General features: G+C 41.7%; 1 protein-coding gene across 2 annotated transcripts in view; it reads left to right on the top strand.

The window, feature by feature from the left end:
• RNGTT (RNA guanylyltransferase and 5'-phosphatase) overlaps positions 1-20,359 on the top strand; it is a 205,337-nt gene that overhangs the window by 147,757 nt on the left and 37,221 nt on the right. For both annotated transcript variants that reach the window (XM_056856425.1, XM_056856426.1), the window contains exon 13: positions 18,469-18,569. In XM_056856425.1, the coding sequence (XP_056712403.1) occupies positions 18,469-18,569 (101 nt within the window). The remainder of the gene's footprint in view (positions 1-18,468; positions 18,570-20,359) is intronic.

Raw genomic sequence — 20,359 nt, 5'->3', positions numbered from 1 at the left:
CGCAAACAAACAAAGTCTGCCTAGAAAACGTCGGGATGTGACGTCTCCCCATGGGTCAGGAATGACCCGGTGCTTGCACAGGGGACCTTTACCTTTTACCTTTAGCATTAACCAAACCGGAGGGATTAGATCTGAAAAACAACCGCAGCCAGAATTTAATCGTCATAAGCCAGCCTCTAGTTTCTAGTGACTTATACCCATAATATATTCTAAATCATTAGTTGCCTTGATATGCTGATTATTATTTTTTTAAGTTGAAGCAGGAGAACTGGGGGTTTAACTATAGAGGAACTCTCCCATCTTTCCAGTCTCATTTCACAAGTGCCATCTCATCTAGTTTCTTCCTATTCTGCAACAGATGGAGGGCTGGAAAATTATGCTAAATAAAATGAACATTGATAATTTTTTTGCTGCTGCTGCTTGTAAAATATGAGAGGTTTAGCTGTTCAATAAATTGCATAAATAAAAGTGGGAATTAACATATTTAATGAAGGTAGAGGAAATTTCACCATTTCCCTCTTTTGTTCAATGAAAAATAAAGAAAAGCTGTTAACATGCTTATTAAATTATGTTTAATGCTCTGAATTTTAAATTATTGCACATAAGTGGCAGGCATTTAAGCTCTATTATTTTTTACCTTTGAAGAAATACCTATAAAAGTATTGACATCAATTCAAACATACTATCTAAATTTCCAAATGTTAATTTGTCTGCAAAGGTTATCATGTAAATCATGTAGCTTATTTCTCCACATACTTCAGTCACTTGTGAGTATGACTGATGAAATAGCAGTAGCTGATTAAATAGAATAATTTGGTATTTAATCATCACCTCTGTATTACATATTATATTTGAAAATTCAGATAATATTTAAATCTGATTTTTTTTCACTCTCTCCTGCCTGATGTCATTCTGAACAGTACAGCCAGGTTCCAACATGAAAATTGCAGATATGCCTCTGTAATCATTCTCTCTTTCTCACTCACACAGCTAGTGTCATTTTTGGCCTTTTTCCACCTCCTGTGGAAGTCCTTCAACTTCTCCATCATGCTGTTTCTGGAAGTCTCCCAATCCTTTGGGAACAGCATTTCGGGGGTCATTTGGTGCTTCAGCAGGAGAGGGGAAGCAGGAAAGTCACTCTTCTGTGAATGGAATTTAGGAGGGGATTCAGCCTGTTGAATGCAATGGCAGTTTAATACTGAAAGTCTTGTAGGGTTGCCAACTCCAGATTGGGAAATTCCTGGAAATTTGGGGGGAGAACTAAAGGGAGTGATCTCAGTGGGGCATAATGCCATAGAGTCCACCCTCCAAAGCAGCCATTTTCTTCAATGGCAGTAGCATGAAAATGTCAATAGCAAGTAAATGACAATAGCAGGCAAGATTGGATTAGGTATGATATGCAGAGGGGTAGTAGATAGTACTCTTAAATCAGCAACTGATTGTCCTGGAAGGTTAAAATGTCCCCCACTGGTTTTTGAATGTTGTGGTTTCTGATGTCAGACTTATGTCCATTTAACCTTTGTCGCAGGGACTGGCCTGTTTGTCCAATGTAGAGGGTGGAAGGGCATTGCTGGCATAAATCACATTAGAAGATGAACAGGAGTATGAACCATTGGGTGCCTGAATTCACTCTTCTCTACTTAAGGATAATGAACTCACATTCTAGCTCTTATCGGAAGAACTGTGCTGTGACTCACAAAAGTTCATACCCTACCAGAAATTTTGTTATTCTTTAAGGTGTTACAGGACAGGCTAGAAATCTTTAGCAACAGAGTTGCTAGAATTCATGGCAATAGACAGTACCATTGCTTAGATTGTGAAAATCTTTCATACACATCAGTTTAATTGAATGCTTAGGTAGATTTAATATACAGTTGGAGGTCTACTGGATCTCCTACTACCTTTAACTCTCAGGAAGCCCTTCCCCAAAGGAGTTTGAACAAATGATGAGTAGGAATAGCTCAATAATTTAGGCTTTCATATTTGTCAGGAGGATATGAGGAGATTACTCAACCAGTGAGAAGGAGCAATTTACCTTATAAGTGTGTTTGTCACCCTCTTCTGTTGAGGGCTAGACAGGGGAAGTCCAAGGTAGATTGCTGTGGATTGAGGCGGTGGCTAGGAGACTGTCTTTGTAGTTCCATGGATGACTGTTGGCATAATAAAGCAGACACCTGACCAAATTATTTTTGATCTGACCCTAATTGATTTGAGTAGCCGCCTGGATTTGTAAATTCTAGGTATGATATTCAAATTAGGGAATTCTGTTTCCAATCTAAAAGAAATCCAGGGATATATAAAGCTTTAATATGCTTTATCATAGATGGAGATGCATGGAAATGCATTACAGAAGTCAACAGGGTTCTAACATCTTTTGGAGGTAAGTGGTTGCCCACCAAAGCAATACCTCTTTTGGTCTCTGTTTGGAAAAAATAATAATGTGGTGGCTCAGTTTGAAGCTGGTCTCTTGTGGCCAGATGTTTGGAGCCTGATCTAAAACTGGTTTAAAGTTTGACCCCGAATGCTGGTGCAATAAAGAGCTCTGCACTGGGCTACACAGAAGAAAAAACACACACCATGATTTCCAGGTACGGGTCACAGGGCATGGGGCAGCTCACAACATTCAATGAACAATCTATTAATAGAGATAAAACATAGAAAATCTTATAATACAATTGATAAGATAATATTCGAGCTCAGGCATCAGAATAAAGCATGATCATTTAGCACATGACAACCAACATCCCAGACTGCTGTCAAAAACAGGTGGCACTGCTAATAGATGGTAGAAAACTGGCCTCGACTATCTTCAACGGAATGCCTGGCGGAACAACTCCGTCTTACTGACCCTACAGAAACTAGAAAGATACTGCAGTTCCTGGATGTCATTTGGCAGAGAGTTCCACCAGGCAGGAGCCATTATAGAAAAGTTTTTGCCCTCTTCAAGGATAGTTGAGCCACATGTGGGCTAGGCACCACCAGCAGACCATGTGATAAAGAACGAAGCGTTCTTGGGGGGACATATAGGGAGAGGTGGTCTTGTAGGTGTGAAGGTCCCAGACCTTTTAGACCATTTAGGGCTTTAAAGGTAAGAACCAGCACCTTTAACTTCACTCAGAAACCAATACGCAACCAGTGCAGCTGCTTAAGTACAGGCAAAATATGAGATAACCACAATGTATTGGTCAACAGCCCAGCAGCCACATTCTGTATAACTTGAAGTTTCCAAAACAGCCTCAAGGGCAGCCCTGCATAGAGTGAGATGCAATAATCTAACCTGAAGGTGACCATGGCATGTATCATTGTGGCCAGATCCGACTGAGACAGAGAGGTGGACAGCTGATGAGCCCAGCAGAGATAGAAAAATGCTAGCCTTGCCACTGCAGACACCTGTTTATCTAGGGTGAGAGAGGCATCCAGCCAAACCACCAGGCTCTTCATGGAATCCACTGACAATAGCTGGACCCCATCAAGAGCCAGGAGCAGCAGACCCCCCAACGATCCAGCCCTCCCAAGTCACATAACTTCTGTTTTTGCTGTATTTAACTTTAGCCAGATCCTTCTCAGCCATTCAATCACAGCATCCAGGCACTGGGATATGGTCAAGAGATCTGCCTTCTGTTTATCCATCAGGAGGAAAAGATGGGTGTTTTTTAAAAAAAAAATTTCATTAGATTTTTCAAAGTAGTACAGAATAAGAAGGGAAAGAGGGAATGGGAACAATTGTATTGTACATGGTTGACATTCGGAACAGGTCTTACATTGATTTCCTCTATTGTTATATTCTTTTTTCATTGTCTTTCTGTCTATTATCTATCTTACTAAAACTTCTCTATAGTCAATATTATAAATCACTATTATTTAGTAATTGAACGTTTACTCCAACATTTCTTATTCCATTTGTCTAACTCAATTATAATCTTAACACTTTTTACATATATATTTATCTCTAGTTTACAGTGTATCTGTCATAGAATGCTTGCCATCTTTGTGCTCTTCTGGTGGTTTTTCTTTCGTCCAGTTGGATAATCTTGCTATATCTGCGTATTCATACATTTTTGTAATCCATGAAAAGATGGGTGTTGTCAGCATATTGGTGGCTCCCAGTTCCAAACCTCCTGATGAGCTCCTCAAGAGGGCACATGTAGATATTAAATGACATTGGGGATAGAATCGACCTCTGAGGAACCCCACAACCCAGGGGCTGCGTGATCAAAGGCTCATCCCCAATGGCTACCCTGTGACTATGTTCCTGGAGAAAGGAGGCAAACCATGCAAGGGTGATGACACAAACCCCCAGGGAGGCCAGACAGCTGATCCAAATAGAATGGTCAACTGTATCAAATGCTGCTGGCAGATTCGTTAAAAGCAGAAGCACTGACCTGCCCTTATCAAGATGGGTCCAGTGATTGTCCATGAGGGCTACAATGGCCATCTCGGCTCTTTGATTAGATAAATCAGATCTTTTTGATTAGGGTAAATGCATTTTATAAAACTTACCAGAAAAGTAATCTTCTGTAATTTAAATTTGTAGGGTGATAGAATTTTTTAAAATGTAATTCTTGAGGTTTACAGGGGGAAAATGTTACTGAAAGACACTTGTGATGCAAGGTCAGGAAACTTCTTTCCCAGTGAATTTGCAGGATGATCCATTAGGAAGGTCACAGTGATCCCTATCACTGTGCTTTTGGCAGCAGGGGAAACAGTGTGGTGGTGTTGGTGTTAAGTACATCCTCCAAGAAGTGTGAGATTTGACAGTGGAAGAAGGTGGAGAAGTGGAAAAAGGAGAAAGAAGATGAATGTCCTTTAAGAGTCTTGGTTGCTGTATTAGTCATGTGAGATTGTGGGGAAAGCTGGGTCATAGTTACTGGTGCTTAATTAGAATTGAGTGAGATAGAAGAACTACTTTTGATTTGATCACTGACTCTTGATATTTTGTGGCATATTAGTGTAAGATGCACATTGATGATAATGAAGATCACAGAGCTCAGAATACACAATGCAGTTCAGTTGAATTTGTATAGAGTAGCCTTCTTTGGGGGGTTTTAAGCAGAGGCTAGATGACCATCTGACAGCAATACTGATTAGAATAATAGAATCATAGAGTTGCAGGATTAGCCTAAAGCATCCCTGACCAGTGTTTGTCCAGCTGCTGCTTGAAGATTTCTAGTGATGGGGAGATAACCACCTCCCTAGGCAGCTGATTCTACTGCTGAAGTACACTTACAGTAAAAATCCCCCCCTGATATCCAGTTGATACCATTCCACCTGCAATTTAAACCCATTATTGCGAGTTCTATCCTCTGCTGTCAACAGGAACAGCTCTCTGCCCTCCTGTAAGTTACAGCCCTTCAAATACTTAAAGAGAGCAATCTCAACCTCCTCTTCTCTAGACTGAACATTCCCAAGTCCCTCAGCCTTTCCTCATAGGGCTTGGTCTCCAGGCCCCTGATCATCCTTGTCGCTCTCTCCTGCACCCACTCCATTTTGTCCAAATCTTTTTTTGAAGTGAGGCCTCCAGAACTGCACACAGTATTCCAGGTACAGCCTGACCAATGTGGTGTACAGTGGGACTATGACATCTTGCGATTTGGATGTTTATGCCTCTATTGATGTTAAACAAAGATTAACCTTTGTTGCCACTGCATCACACTGAAGACCTTGTTCACACACACTGCTACCCAGAAGTGTATCCCGCATCCAGTATGCTTGCTTCTCATTTTTGTTACTGATATGTAGAACTCTGTATTTATCCTTGTTGCATTTTTTTTGTTCACATCCTTGCACTTTTCCAGTGTGTTCAGATCTCGCTGAATTCAGTGTCCATCTTCCAGGGTGCTTGCTGCTTCTCCCAATTTGGTGTCATCTGCAAATTTAATGAGCAGTCCCTCCACACCCTCATCCACATCATTTATAAAAATATTGAAGAGTACTGGGCCCCAGAACCAGGCCCTGTGGCACCCCACTGAGCATCTCCCTCCACTCAGATGAAATGCCATTCTGTGACTTATTATGAATTTAGGCAGATTGCAAGAGGGATTGCGGGATGGGACGAGCCAGTGTTCGGCTCTTTTACCCATTTCTTATATGCCCAGGGTCATGCCAATCACCACTTTGGGGTCAGGAAAGAATATTTCTCCAGGCCAGATCGGTCCAAGAATCCTGTAGGTTTTTGCCCTCCTCTGGGCATAGAGCAGGGATCACTGGGGAATGGAGCAGGAGGTAAACTGTGAATTTCCTGCATTGTACAGGGGGTTGGACTAGATGACCCTTGGGAACACTTCCAGCTCTACTTTTCTATGAAAATAGTTAAGAATCTGTGGTCTAGTCTAGTGACATGTAATAAATAACACGAATCTGCAGAAAAAGAGTTGGATTTAGGTCATTTCTTGTTTTAAAAACTTGTGTTAGATTCTGTGAGGATTCTGATACTATCTAATTTGCCAAGTGATGGACCACATAGTATTTTTTAATTTCCAAAAAATTGTACATATTTACTAAATAAATTAATGCTGATTACTACCGCTAGAACCTCATGAACCCCTGAAAATTATGTATGGTTGAAGAGCCAAATGAAGAGCCATATAGACCAATTCCAGAAGAGCTGAAGACTAAACATGCTGTCTAAGTTAAATGCAGAGGAAGGCAATGGCAAACCACCTCTGCTCATCTCCTGCTTTGAGAACCCCATGAGGTAGAACTTCATGGAGTTTCCATGAGTCAGCTGTGACTCGACAGCACGCTTTATCCCATACCTAAGTTAAATATGTATTAAGATACATAGTTTAACAATATATTTTTAGTGTTTTTAAATAATACTTAGGATAGCAAAATATCATCCCACCACAAAAGCATGAATGGCCCCAGCTGCCCTCATTCCTTTTAGGCAGCTCCATGCAGAAAAGTCGAGCTAACTGCTGTCTGAAATTGTTTTCTTGTGCAGCAGTCTTGCACATGTTAGTAGAAAACACTTGCTGGTAGAAAACACTTGTTGCTGCAAAACTCACCCCTTGAAAGCGGAGGTGAAAGCTTTGTCTGTTAGCCATGATTACTTCTATTCAGAGGAGAGTGCTGAATTTTACATGTAAATATTTTATGCCAGGTATTGCAAAGGTAAGAGCTCTCAGCTGCTGTTTTGTTTATCATCATGTTTGAACACTTAGAGACAAATAAATGCAACATGTAATTTCTATAGAGTAGGAGGCGAGAAAGTGTCTTTGGGGGCACAGAAAATGGGTCACTAAAGATGTCCTGATTTCATAACTGAAACACAGTCTTAAAACTATTTCTCTTTTGTGCAATGCCCTTTATCATTTGATTTCAGTATTTAAAAAAACAACAACAACCAAAGGGATGTGTAGAAGTACTAGTTTTCAGATAAACTTAGCGAGATTATTGGTTTATCTGGCATTCCGCAATGAAAAGATTTGTAATGTTTGGCCAGCATTTGATAGGGTGGGAAGAGCCCTTGGGGGAGGGGGATTTTAAAATTTTACCTGGATTTTACTTGTAAACCACCTTGAGCCAAGAGGAATGTTTTCATTAATAAATAATAGCAGACAAGCTCACCTGAAAGACATTTCAAAACATGGGTATGTGTAACCACAGAGCAGTGTGCATTGTGTTAAAGGAGGGTTGCAGTGTTTCCCAATAGTCTTGGCCAACCTCCAACATGAACTAAGTATGCACGTTATAACATGTACCAGAATTCTTTGCAGGTAGATTCTATGGTGGACCTGAGGAGTTTCCTGACATCTGTGTCAACAGTGTAGAAAAAGTTCCCTGAAGCAACAAATTTTGAAAACTAGTGAGTTGTATGATAATGGCCTGCAGCCATTGGTTGATTTTTTAGGATGGACAACAAAGGTTTAATTCCAGAGATCAACTGAGATCAGCTTTCCATCCCTCCCCCACAGTTTGTACCCCCCATAATGTAGTAAAACAGCTTTTGTGCTGTCTTTTCACTGTCAAGTAACCGAACCATGCTTTAAGACAAGGGCTAAATATCCCTTTTAATTATTGCTTGGGTGGGGATTGGTCAGCATCCTTAAGAACCTTGAGTTTGTCTGCATAATGAATTATTAATCAACACAGTGCCTTTTACTGCTCTGAAAGCATCAGTTCAAAATTTTTGTTATGCATAGTTTTATTTGCCTACAAGACAGGGAGCTATCTTGCAGTAGAGAAACTAACCCCTCCAACTCAAAATGCATCCCATCAAATGCATTGTCGGTACAAAATGTAGCCTTTTCATCATTGTATTAAGTTGCTTGTCCTTTTGAGGCAGGATTTCCTGTTAATATGTGACGTGGATGAAAGCAGCTGTGGTGCAAAACAGGTTTGGGCATAGATTGGCATTTGACATTTGAAGATGCTTTGAAGTTCTCAATATGATTATTGATCGAGGGAGGTACTGGAATCACCAGAGAAGTACTGGTGACCATCTGCCTACAAGACCTGGATCACAGCTATTTTATTTATAGTTTTTGTTTTTAATTGTGGCTTAACTTAAGGGTTTGTCCATACATTTTACAAGCCATATGGAGGGTAGGTAAAGTATGGCAGCTTCTCCTGCTGCAGGAGATAAAATGTAGCATGACTAATGTGAAAGGCTTGGACTGTGCTGGACTGCCACAGGGAAGGGCAGTGATAGAAATGTGGCTTGGCACATCTGCATGGGGCATTGGACAGAAAAGGGAGGAGCTAGCCCAGTGGCTGGAGCCTCTTCCGGTTCCCAGCTGGAGGTGGGTTCTGAGTCCAGGGTAACCTGCCCCTTCATCCCCTCCTGGTCAATCAGCTCCCTTGCTGGGTCTCCATCCCTTGGCTGAGTTGGGCTCTCATTGTTCCCCCACCTGTGCTTTCCTGCTGGTCAGCTGGGCTGCACAGTCCTGATTGACACAGCCCCAACTTCCAGCCAAACCCCTGCCTGTCATGGGAAAGGCGCCAGTCTCTTGTTGTAATCAGACAAGCTCTCTGGGATGGCCCATTGGACCCCTGGAATAGCCCACCCTGGGGGCCTTGCCATAGTGAGTGGGAGCATCAACTGGGAATAGAGTGGGGTGCCCTGCCTGTTTCTGGATAACTAGCCACTTGCATTGCCTATACCACAAAAGCTGCATCAGCAATATCTGAGGTGAACTACAGGAGTCTCTTAAGAAAAGATCAGGGTCTTCCCTGATGGAAAAGTTACCGTCCAACGTAAGAGTAACTGCCACCCAGTTCAGAACCTTTCTTCCCTCCCAGTTGTAATGAACATTCTCTTTTTAATCCAAAATGCATGTACACTTGATTAGATGAATAGATATCTTTAGTTTTTTTAAGACTGAGTTGTACAAGTTAGCTATGCAGTCTTACAGTAACACAATTCAAGGAACAGATTTTAACTACTTGATGTTTTGTTGAATATGAAACCTCGCATCAGCTGTTTAAGTAGGATACTCAGGAGCATAGCAGCTCAAGTGGCAAAATATGAAACTACTATAGCTTATAAATTAGTTTGGGAAGGCTGCTGGTGCAAATCTGTTGGGAGCCTATGTCTGCCGCTCATTTTGATAGCTCCGATTTGGATCAGAGCAGTTCGTTTTCGAGTATACTTTTCAAGTGTGTAAGTTTCCTTGTCGTGTTTTGGTTTTGTATAGCTAACGAAGCACACTTAAAAGCTAAGACATCAGAGTAACCAGTGGGAACTGTGACAGATGGGCAAAGGTTGTGCTCCTTTCTGTCAGTCTCCAGTCTCCTTTTTTTGTGTTTGGTATGTGTGCAGAGCTTCTAGCAGCCAGTCAGGACCCAAGAAATACTGGAGGAATTAGATGGGTGCAGGGGAGGGATGAGAAGAAAAGTGGTAAAACCCTTAGTTTGAGTCAGATTGGGGAAGGAGTGAACCAATGAGAAAGCAGCTGGAGTGCCTTCTGCTTCTCCTCCGGGCCTCTGCTACTTGACTGCCTTCTCGGTCCCTGGTATGGGCAGCAGTTAGGGAAGCAAGTTGAAAGCAGCACTTTCGTCTCCTCTTGGCAGCCACTGCTGTTTTGTTGCTTGCCTCCCTGGCTTCTTCCCTTCACTTTATCATCCAGCTTCTCCCACCCCGGCCATCACTGCTTCCTTGCCTTCTGTCACTTTACTGCCTGCCTGGCTTACTATACTGGCCCCTGGCTTTTCTGCCTCACTTCCACTTGCAGTCACCTTCCTGTTTGCTTGTTCTAGCCATGTTTGTTGGGGTTGCTATGCCACCCCAATTATGGTGACTGAGATCTTGTGACGCTGTGTTAGGAGATCTTTCCATAAGGTTTTCTGCTCTTGCAAACGCCTCCATTTGCAGGGGGGGAGATTTAACCCCCGCCCCTAAACTGCACATCAGTCAAAAGCTCTGCTCACGACCTGAATTCGATCCTGATGGAAGTCAGTTTCAGGTAGCCGGCTCAAGGTTGACTCAGCCTTCCATCCTTCCAAGGTTGGTAAAATGAGTACCCAGCTTGCCGGGGGGTAAAGTGTAGATGACTGGGGAAGGCAATGGCAAGCCACCCCTTAAAAACATGCTAAATGTTGAGAAGTGACGTCACCCCATGGGTTGACCTGGTGATTGCACCTTTACTTTTAAACAGCACATCATTGTTGAGGTAGAGACCAGCAAAGGATGCCATGATGTTTTTATTTGTCTGAATCGGGAAAGGATGAAGGTGTCCCACTTCTGGGATGCAGTCACTCTTTTTTCCCATTTCTTCTCTTAATCAGGTGGAAAGAGAGCCTACCCCCGAAGTACCTGATGTAATTAGATCACAATGAGACAAGGCATTTTTACGCTGCAACAGAGAAGAGAGGCCTGCTAGTGATAGGCTTTCTGGGAAGGGCTTGATGATGTGTTCAGTCGGTGAAGAGGCAGAGCACCCTACTTTCAGCCAGCTGATTGTCTGAGGAAGTAGAGAAGAGCAGCACTGTTAGTATACGAGGAGAACACACTGTTTCCATTTCCCCCAGACAAATCTAGAAATTATTTCTAATGACTTAGCAATTTTTTTGGTGCAAATGTTGTCATTCTTATAATTGCATCCTGATTGAGGCAGCCATGATCTATTACTTAACGTTGCATTGCTTTTTCTAGGAATCAATTGAACAGCTACCTCTATTAAGTTTTAGATATCCAGTTCCATTGTTTTGCCTTACAATAAATTCTCATATTAAGGTATACATTTGCTCGGTTTTGGTCTTTAAAACCTGGTGACAGAACAATGGATGCAAAAAAAAATGATAGGTGTCTCTTTGAATAGTTGTGAAATGTAGCAATGTGCTGAATTTTTGTGATGCTCGATTTCTGGAGTGAAAGATACAGTTTCTCAGCCCCTAAACCTTCCTGAAAAAAGATTGATTTTCATCTGAAGAAAGGTAGCTCATAGTTAGAATGATTCCTTCCTTCTATCTTATCTACTTGCCTAAAAAGCTGATAGAACTCCTGGTTTTTCATTGTCATTTCATGATATTGCAACACCATCCAGTGAAAATAGTGTACAGAGTCTATTTCAGCGTGTGCTGAAATGTGCAAGATTCAGTTTTTGTTATCGGGAGGTATTTATTTAATTTCACTTTTCTGACTCTTTTGCAACTCCTTTCCTTTGTTTATTAGCTTTATTGATCCCATGTAGTTTTGTTGTTGGGGGGGGGGTTTGGGGGGGAAGGAAATTGGGACAGTTGCTGCTTAGTCTGTCATTAAATATATATTTTTTATCCTTTTATCCTGGTTGCAAAGAAAGGGGTCTGCTGAGTGTCAGAACAGTGTTACTGTCCACTGTCCACCACAGCATCCTGGCAATCTCATTCCTCTCTGGCAACTGTGGCACTCAGGAATGGTATAATTATCCTCTGTATGCTTTGCCAGGAACTCATCAGAGCACATTATCAGCAAATTGTGTGGGGTTTGTGGACAAAGAACTTACACATCTTTGCGGAGGCGGGGGGGGGGGGAGTATGTAGCTGCAGACCATAGCATCAATGTCCTGAAGACTGAAAGAAATTTAGAGGTTGAGCATATATTATGCAGGAAACACTGTATTAATCTCATAGTCAAGAGAATGGAGCATGAATGTCCACAGTCTTCTAAAGAATGTAGGGAAAATCTGTGGACATCTCAGCCAGCCACCTGGAGCTACAGCGATTTCAAGTCCACGAGAATGCCATATCAACAACAGCACTGAGAAATGCCTACCCTCATATCGAGAGAATGGATAGGTGGCAGTTGGCGTAATGTCTGAGAGCCATGCAGACCTTGAGGTTGTAGTTTAAAACTGGCAATTCACAAAGGCTCTGGCTGACTTGCTGCTTCCCTTCAAGAAAATAAGATCAGGCAGTTATCAGTGTCCCACTCGTCAGATGTTCACATTGCTGGAGGACAGTGATGCTTGGGCCTTGCAAAACTGGTGATGATTATCCTGAGAGCCAAATAACACACAATGCTAGAATTCCGTGATTGGAACACCAAGTGTGTAATTTCCCTAAAAAGCAGCTGAGGGGTGTATGTGAGATCACTGTTGGGGTTGTTGTGCAGGGAAGCTTAACTATGCACTATTCCCCTTTTGGAAATGCCCTCCCTGGTTGCTTTTCAACATTCCCCCCCCCCCCCAGAAAAAAGACAGATATAGATTACTATATTCTGTCATCTTCCCTACTGGGGCTTTAAACGGCTTGGGAGGGGCCATTTCAGATTAGAAAAATGCGTGTGGAGTGCTAATCCTCCCCTTACCCAGCACCATGGCCTTTGTTTGGATTAGACCCCTCCCCAAAGCTGCTTTGTAGGTCCAAATTCCTATTACAGAACTCCAGCCTTACATTTAGTTTGGCCATGAAAAACAGCAATCTCATACAGAAAATAAGAACCAGCTGTGTGGAACTGTGCCTTCCTTAATCCTCATAACAGTGATGAAATACTCTGACTGCCGGGTGGCAACATGGCTGTCACTGTAGGCATAAATGAGAGCCATCTCATGGCACTTGCCAGGGTATGAATTATTCCCTCTGTGGCAACATTTATATCTTGCTCTTCCTCAGTGTGATACGTATGGGGGTTAATCTGTTTCATTCTAACAAAACAAAAAAAACGAGGTAGATCTAGCTGAGAGATTGCAGCTAGCCTATGATGTTTCGTGAGTGCAGATTCGAATGCAGGTCCAACTAGTATATCATATTGACCAAAAACCCACTTGGAGTTCCTGGCCACACTATCTGTGGGGCAACAAAGAACTGATGAATTTGTACTCAGACTCTGAGCGTGAGGCAAAAGCTGGGTAACAGCAACAGGAAGAAGGTCTCAAAGGATTCACTGCTTGGAACAGCAACTGCAATGGGAAGCATCTTCTTCTTTATTGCCACGGATGAAGAAATTGTCCCACAGGAGCTTCACAGAGAGAGAGAAAAACTCAAGAGGCAGAAGAAAGTGAAGAAGTTAAATATGATGACCTGCATGCAGGCCATGATAATTATCTTTTGTATAATAATTATTTGCTTTACATAGAAAAAAACTGGACATCTTTGCCTTCATATAAGATTGCTTTGCCTTGAAGACATGCACCTAAGTTGCTGCATGATGTCTGTTACTCTTGTTGGGCAGTCAAAAATAACATTACCAAAGTTCTGCCTTCATGAAAATTCTTCTGTTTCTGAGAACCATTTTGTTTCCTGCTGGCATGCAATAATATGAAGATACTTGCAGGATCAGATAAAAGGTCTGTCTAATTTAGCTGGCAGCGAACTCCTTCCTGGAAATCTACAAGCAGGGTATGAACAGCCCTTCCTTGGCCTCTGCTAGTCAGCAGCTTACATTGCCTCAGACTTTGAAGGTTCCACTGATCTATCGTGGCTAGTAGCCACTGATAGACCTGTCCTCTGTGAATTTACATGCTCCCATATGAACCCCACCTATCCTCTTCAGAGGCCTTCCTTTGTATGCCTCCACTGTTAGAAGTTCAGTGCATGGTCATGTCATGAACAGGTCTTTTCAACCCTGAAACCAAGTCTGTGGAGTTCTATCCCGGGAGAGATTTGCTTAACTCATTTGCTACTGGCATTTAGGTACTGAATAAAGATGACCGTCTGTTGGGAGGGTCTTTGAAAATTCCTGTTAGATTTATTTGTTGCTGGTATTTTTTCTTTGAACTGGTTTCTTCCCCATTTCTTTAGTTTTCTTGTGTTCTGCTGTAGTTTAATTTCAATTTCTATGTTTTTAACTGGCCAGGTTTGTTTTTAATCGTAGTTGTTGCTAGCCACCTTGAGATGTTTCTTGAGTCAAAAGGCTTGAGGATAATATTTCAGATAAAAAAGCCGTGGGTATCACAACATGTTCTGCTGTGAATTCTCTAAGGATCTGGAAAGTTATATAGGAGTTGTGGTTCTGCTTGTGGGAGGGTAGATCCCACATCTGTTCTGTCAGTGAAGGCTACCTCCGTTAATGAAAATGCTTCTCTTGGTCCTTTCTTCATGCCATGTTTTAAATATATCCACAGTTTTTTTAAATGAAAAAAATTAGAAATACCTTTAATACTTTTACAAAGAAGCTCTTTGGAACCCTTAATTATTTTGCCTATTTCCCCTCCCCCCCACACACACATTTTCTAGCTTAGTGACTTTTTTTCCCAGTGATGCAATTAGTATTCCAAATGGAACCATAACAATGGTTTAGCACCTTTTACCAGCTTTGACTGATGTTAGCCGAATTGCTCCTTTATATGGGGAAATTAGCTGAGCAATCGGTAACTATGTATTTTTATAGCGGTATTGCACTCAACTATACCAGAATCTGTTTAATGAGGCGTTTGAATAAAGACAGAGACGAGGAGTTCCAAATTAAACAGTGTTTATGTCTTCAAGCATTCAAATGGTGCAACACAAACATACAGAGAGACTAGTAAATTAAAGAGAGGAGTACAGAGACATTTGCCAATGTGGCAGGATATCGTTGATCAAATATTTACCGTATCTAGACAAGGTGTTGTCCAATCTCACGTAGGCTGCAAACAGATTGAAAAGGAGGACCGAGATGGGGGCAGGGGTTCCCGTAGACTTGACCAGCAAGGCGGGAGGGAGCGTGGTAAGGCTGCGCAAACCAAACCAACAGAGTAACGGCAAAGGTGCCAGGAAAGACCTAAGGTGTGTAGAATGGACTTGGGGCACCCCAGTTATACTATTTTTCTGGGGGCGGGTAGAGGGATTTCACCCCTCCAGGTGACAAAAGGTGACAAAAGGATTAAGCTGTGTCTGCCGGGGCTGGGTGGTGAGAATTTAGAAATCTATTATAATTCCAATGCTTTCGCAACCCGTGATGGTCTGGAATTTCTCTGCTGATGTGATTTACATTCAGGAACAATGGGAGCGATCTATGCAAACGTCCAAGGATCGCTGCAGCTGGACTGGGGGGATGACTCATCTTGATATCAGGATCGCTGCTAACGACCCATTGAGCAACGGAGGAAGTTGGGAGGGGGAGCAGTTTGCATTGAGTACGTGGCTGTCAGCTCTCCTCAAAATGGCTGCTGCTGGAACAGAGGTTTACAGGAACATGGCTCCTCTCAGGTTCACTGGAGACTGCCCTTTGCATCTGGTTCCTAGCGGCTGGTTGCCCGGGCTGGCGAGAGCGGCTGTGTCAGCTTTCAAATGAACCGCGCCGCGACCGCCCAGTAGCGTTTGGGGCAGGCGCGCGGCTGGAAAGTAGTAGTGCGCTTGCATAATCGGGTTGCCAGGTCCAGTCCTGGAGTTTTAGGCAGGCCCGTATGCTATCACTGATAAACCAATTACAGCCCTTCATTGAAAAGCGGGATTTTGCCACAATGGTTTATACTCTGATCACATCCAGGTTAGATTACTGTAATGCATGTTATATAGGGCTGCCTTTGAAAACTGTTCAGAAACTTCAGTTGCCCCACCTCCTTCTGATCTTTTCCCCTTCCAGCAAGGTAGGGCAATAAGCTACTTGATACCCAACCTGTGGTTATATATGTCACAGTGGTTTGAGGAAGGTGTGAAAAGGTCAACAACACGAGAAGAGTCAGGTCAAAAGAGCCACAGAAGTCAAGAAGGCATACCTGCCTAGTCCTTAAAAGCATTTCACTCATTCTGAAGGAGAAAATATTCCACGGGAGTTTTTTCAGTACTCTCCAGAATTTCCAATTTTCCTGTTAGAAAAATGAGGGGGGAAGTTCCTTGGGGGAAAAATGGAAAAAACCATCTGTTTTTGTCCTGAATTTTCCTTTCCCCACCCCCTCCCAGGCATTCACATCTGCAGTGGTGGGGCCTCATCTTTGGAATACCCTCCTCTGGGACGCTTGCTTGGCACCTGCTTTACTTTCTTCTAGGCACTAGGCTAAAACATTCTTTTTAACTCAGGCTTTTAACTAAGGGTTTTATCTCTTAAATGTTTTATGGTCTGTTTTATGGTCCCATGGTTCATTTTATCTGTAGCATTTTAGACTGCTGAATATGTACTTTATGCTGTTATGCCCAGGCAGTTGTAATACATTTGTTTGTTTTATAGTCTTATTTGTAAGCCACCTTGAGCAGGTCGCTGGAGAGATGACATAAGAATTTTTGGAATAAGAAAATTTATTTAAAGGCACTCTGATACTGCCTATTTAGGTTTCATTCTCTTTCCTAATAACTCATAGCTCACACAGTTTGCCTTTTTCACCACTGTTGCACATAGCAGACAGTAAAACTACCAACCATGTCCCAAGATCTTTTTCTTTGTTGATAATCAATTCGAATCCTACCAGTATAGATCTGTGTCCTGACCTGGATAGCCCAGTCTCAACAGATCTTGGAAACTAATCAGTGTCGGCCCTGGTTAGCATTTGGATGGGTAGGGTTGCCAACCTCCAGGTACTAGCTGGTGATCTCCTGCTATTACAACTGATCTCCAGGCGATAGAGATCAGCTCACCTAGAGAAAATGGCCACTTTGACAATTGGACTCTATAGCATTGAAGTCCCTCCCATCCCCAAACCCTGCCCTCCTCAGGCTGTAGCCCAAAAGCCTCCCTCCAGTGGTGAAGAGGGACCTGGCAACCCTATGGATGAGAGACCACCAAGGAATACCAGGGTTGCTATGCAGAGGCAGAGTGTGGCAAACCACCTCTGAATTTCTCTTGCCTTGAAAACCCTATGGGGCGCCATAAGTCAACTGTGATGTGACGGCAAAATATATATGTAAACTGGAATTTTGACCCAACGTGTGTTATTTTACATTGAATCTCATTAGCCATTTTAATGTCTGTTCACCCATTTTGGAGACAGTCTTTTGGAGCAATATGTGATCTGTTTGGGTCTGATCTGCAAAATTGGCTGTCCTGCACAACCCAGATTTCCATTTATCCTCTTATATAGCCAGTTTTCATACATCCTTCTTTGAATGCAAGTCAATGTCACGCCATTCTGTTGTTTTGGGAGCAGTCTTTTTCTTTTTTTACTTTCCTGGACAAAAAATTTAGTCACTGGGTTGGCCACGAATCTACCCACATAATTTATGAATAAGTTAAACAGCACTATTCTGAACTAGAGATAGACAAGCTTCATAGATGCAGCTTCTAACAATAACACATAGTATTGTGCTGCATGTGGGATGTCATTTTGACAGGTGGTGCACACTACATGCAAACATTTCAATAATTTTTAAGCCCCTCATGCCCCCAAATGGGGAGGTGCTTTTAACAGAAGACAAAAATGTTCACAAAAGTGAACCCCCCCCCTTTTGGTCAAACCCTAGTGAAATGGTGCCTTGATGGGAGGATCTAAGCGTTTAAATAAGAAAGAATAAAATGAATTTTTCGGAACTGTGATTGTATTTCATATTTTCGTATTTTGCTTTGTTGCTTTCTCTTGGTATATGTTTAGTAGTCATATATATGACTATATATTTATGACTATTTAGTAGTAATATATATATATATATATATATATATATATATATATATATATATATATATATATATATATATATATATATATATATATATTTAAAGTAACAATCCAGTATCTCATTTTGTCTTGTGCTGTCCCATTATCTTTTAGAGCTGCATAACATTGGAGTAAAGTCACAGGCATTCATAGCTAAAATTCATTAGTTTTAGATTTAGGACACACTTGCATAAATTGTGGGGGGGGGAGGGTGAATTCTACTCTTGAATTCAGTGCATCTAGTCCCTGAAGTCCATATGGTGATCGTATGCAACCTGTACAAATCCCTATAAAATTCCCTTAGCTTATTAAGAATCATTACATGGACAGCACATGTTATACAGTGCTCACAGAATGGTACCACCACCTTCCAAGTACTGCCTTTAATACTTTGAGTTTTAGCTAAATCACCAACCAAGAGCACTGGATGTTACAATACAGACTTGTTCTCATAATCACATTCTGAAATACTCAAAAAGCTGTCAAATTCTGGCTTTTAAACGAACAAGTAAGCATTATTTAATTCTTCTTAATTTTTTTAAAGAAATACAAGCCTGGACGATGTGATGACATTTTGAAATGGAAGCCACCCAGTCTGAATTCGGTGGATTTTCGGCTAAAAATAACAAGAGTTGGTGGAGAAGGGTATGTAAACTCTTCCCATTCATCTTATATAAAAGTAGGCTAAAATGTGATACCACCTGCAGCATGGAGAGAAAACTTCCAGAGGGCTTTGGGGTCAGGAGGGGGCTGTGTACTGCTAAAAGAGTGGGCTACAGGTTGGGAGCTAGGGAGCTTAGTAGAAAGAAGGCCCATCAGAGGGGAATTACTGAAAAGAGGGCAGAGAAGCCCAGGTCTGAGAGGGGAAGAAATAGGTGGAGGAAGCAGAAGGGTTGAAGAAAGGAGGGCTCTGGCTGGGAAATGAAGGGAACAAGGGAAGAAAATTCAGACAGGAGCTAAATACTAATGAGGGTGTTCCTCTTCTATCCTGTAAATTGCCCAACAATATGCTGTTGCCTGGTGGGCTTAAATTGGATTACTGAAGGACTTCTGGAGGCACATGAACAGTGAACTAAGGAGGTCTAAGACATGTGCCTGAATTTCAAAATCTGATTTGAAATAACGAGTCCAGTCATCAGCTGGCGGTCTTCACTCACTCCTTATAATAAAACATCTGTTTTTAAAATCCTTGAATAGATACAGTTTCTCTAATACATTGTCATTCTTCAGATTTTTACCTTCTGTAGTATTTATCCATTAGTGTGTGTGTGTGTGTGTGTGTGTGTGTGTGTGGAGAGAGAGAGAGAGAGAGAGAGCTTGATCTGATGACTGTATTGTATCAGAGATGTGTTGAGTTGTGTTTTTCAAATTTATTATTGGAAAATGAATTGTTCGGTTCAGTAATATCTGGCATGTACTTTGGGGTTATTCTTTTAAGTTTCCTGAAGGCTTAGTTGAAAACACATTTCACTGAGTTCCCAATTAGCAAACTTTTACAATAACATAAGTCTCTTAGAAAATTAGTGCAGGGGCTGAAGGGTGAGCTCATGATCTGTCTGTCTGCAGTTACCTGGCATTGAAGCCTCATCAAGAACAAGTATATTTGAAAAGAAATGCATATTTGAACTAAAATAATAAAAGAAACATCTACGAGTGAAGCATGAATTAAAGGGCACAATGTGCAATCTTTTAAGTGAATATTAAAAGACTTGCAAATGTGCTGACCAGTACAAATGAACATACCATTGCCAAAGAGATGAACTAATATTTGTTTTGTGCTGTATACCTGCCTTCGAAAGCAAAGTCAACAAAAGATGGTAGGCTGCCTAAAACAGCACTTGAAACCATATGTGATTTTGTTGAAGAGCCAATAATCAAGAATGAAGAAGTACCTCTGATTAAGGGCATGCACAAGCAAATTATGGCTCTGTTATCTGAAATGGAAGGCTATTGCAACATTTTGGCAATAAATGGAAGGAGGATGCTGATAACTAAAGAAAAGAAAATATGTTAATGGAACCGGAAGCAGCAGTAAAGGAAGCATTCAATGAAACAAAGAGTGTGGCTAAAGAATATCTCAATAACAGTTTGTAACGCAGCAGTCTTTACCATCAAATCTAACAGCAGATGTTCAAAATGGAGAGCTAAAAGTTCTAGAGATTTTGTTCGAGTTTTTAATGCTTTAAGTTGTGGCTCATATTTAATTTCTGGTTCTAAGATAAAAAAAAATGATCGGGTTTCAGCATTTTCCCAAACTGTTGCTCTTGTGAAGCCATCCATATACCTCTAACTTAATTTTTTAATGAAAATTGCTACTGGCAGAAGAAAGATGCTGTATTTTTTTTAACTGACAGGCAGCCAAATCCTGGGGGCATGGGGGGACAGCACAGCAACCATGCAGCCAAGCCACCTCTTGCTGTGCTGCAGCCAGCAAC

The sequence above is a fragment of the Euleptes europaea genome, chromosome 10, assembly GCF_029931775.1.
Source record: "Euleptes europaea isolate rEulEur1 chromosome 10, rEulEur1.hap1, whole genome shotgun sequence".
NCBI classification, from domain to species: domain Eukaryota; kingdom Metazoa; phylum Chordata; class Lepidosauria; order Squamata; family Sphaerodactylidae; genus Euleptes; species Euleptes europaea.
The sequence above is the reverse complement of the archived record's forward strand: the minus strand, read 5'-3'. Positions and strand labels throughout refer to the sequence as shown.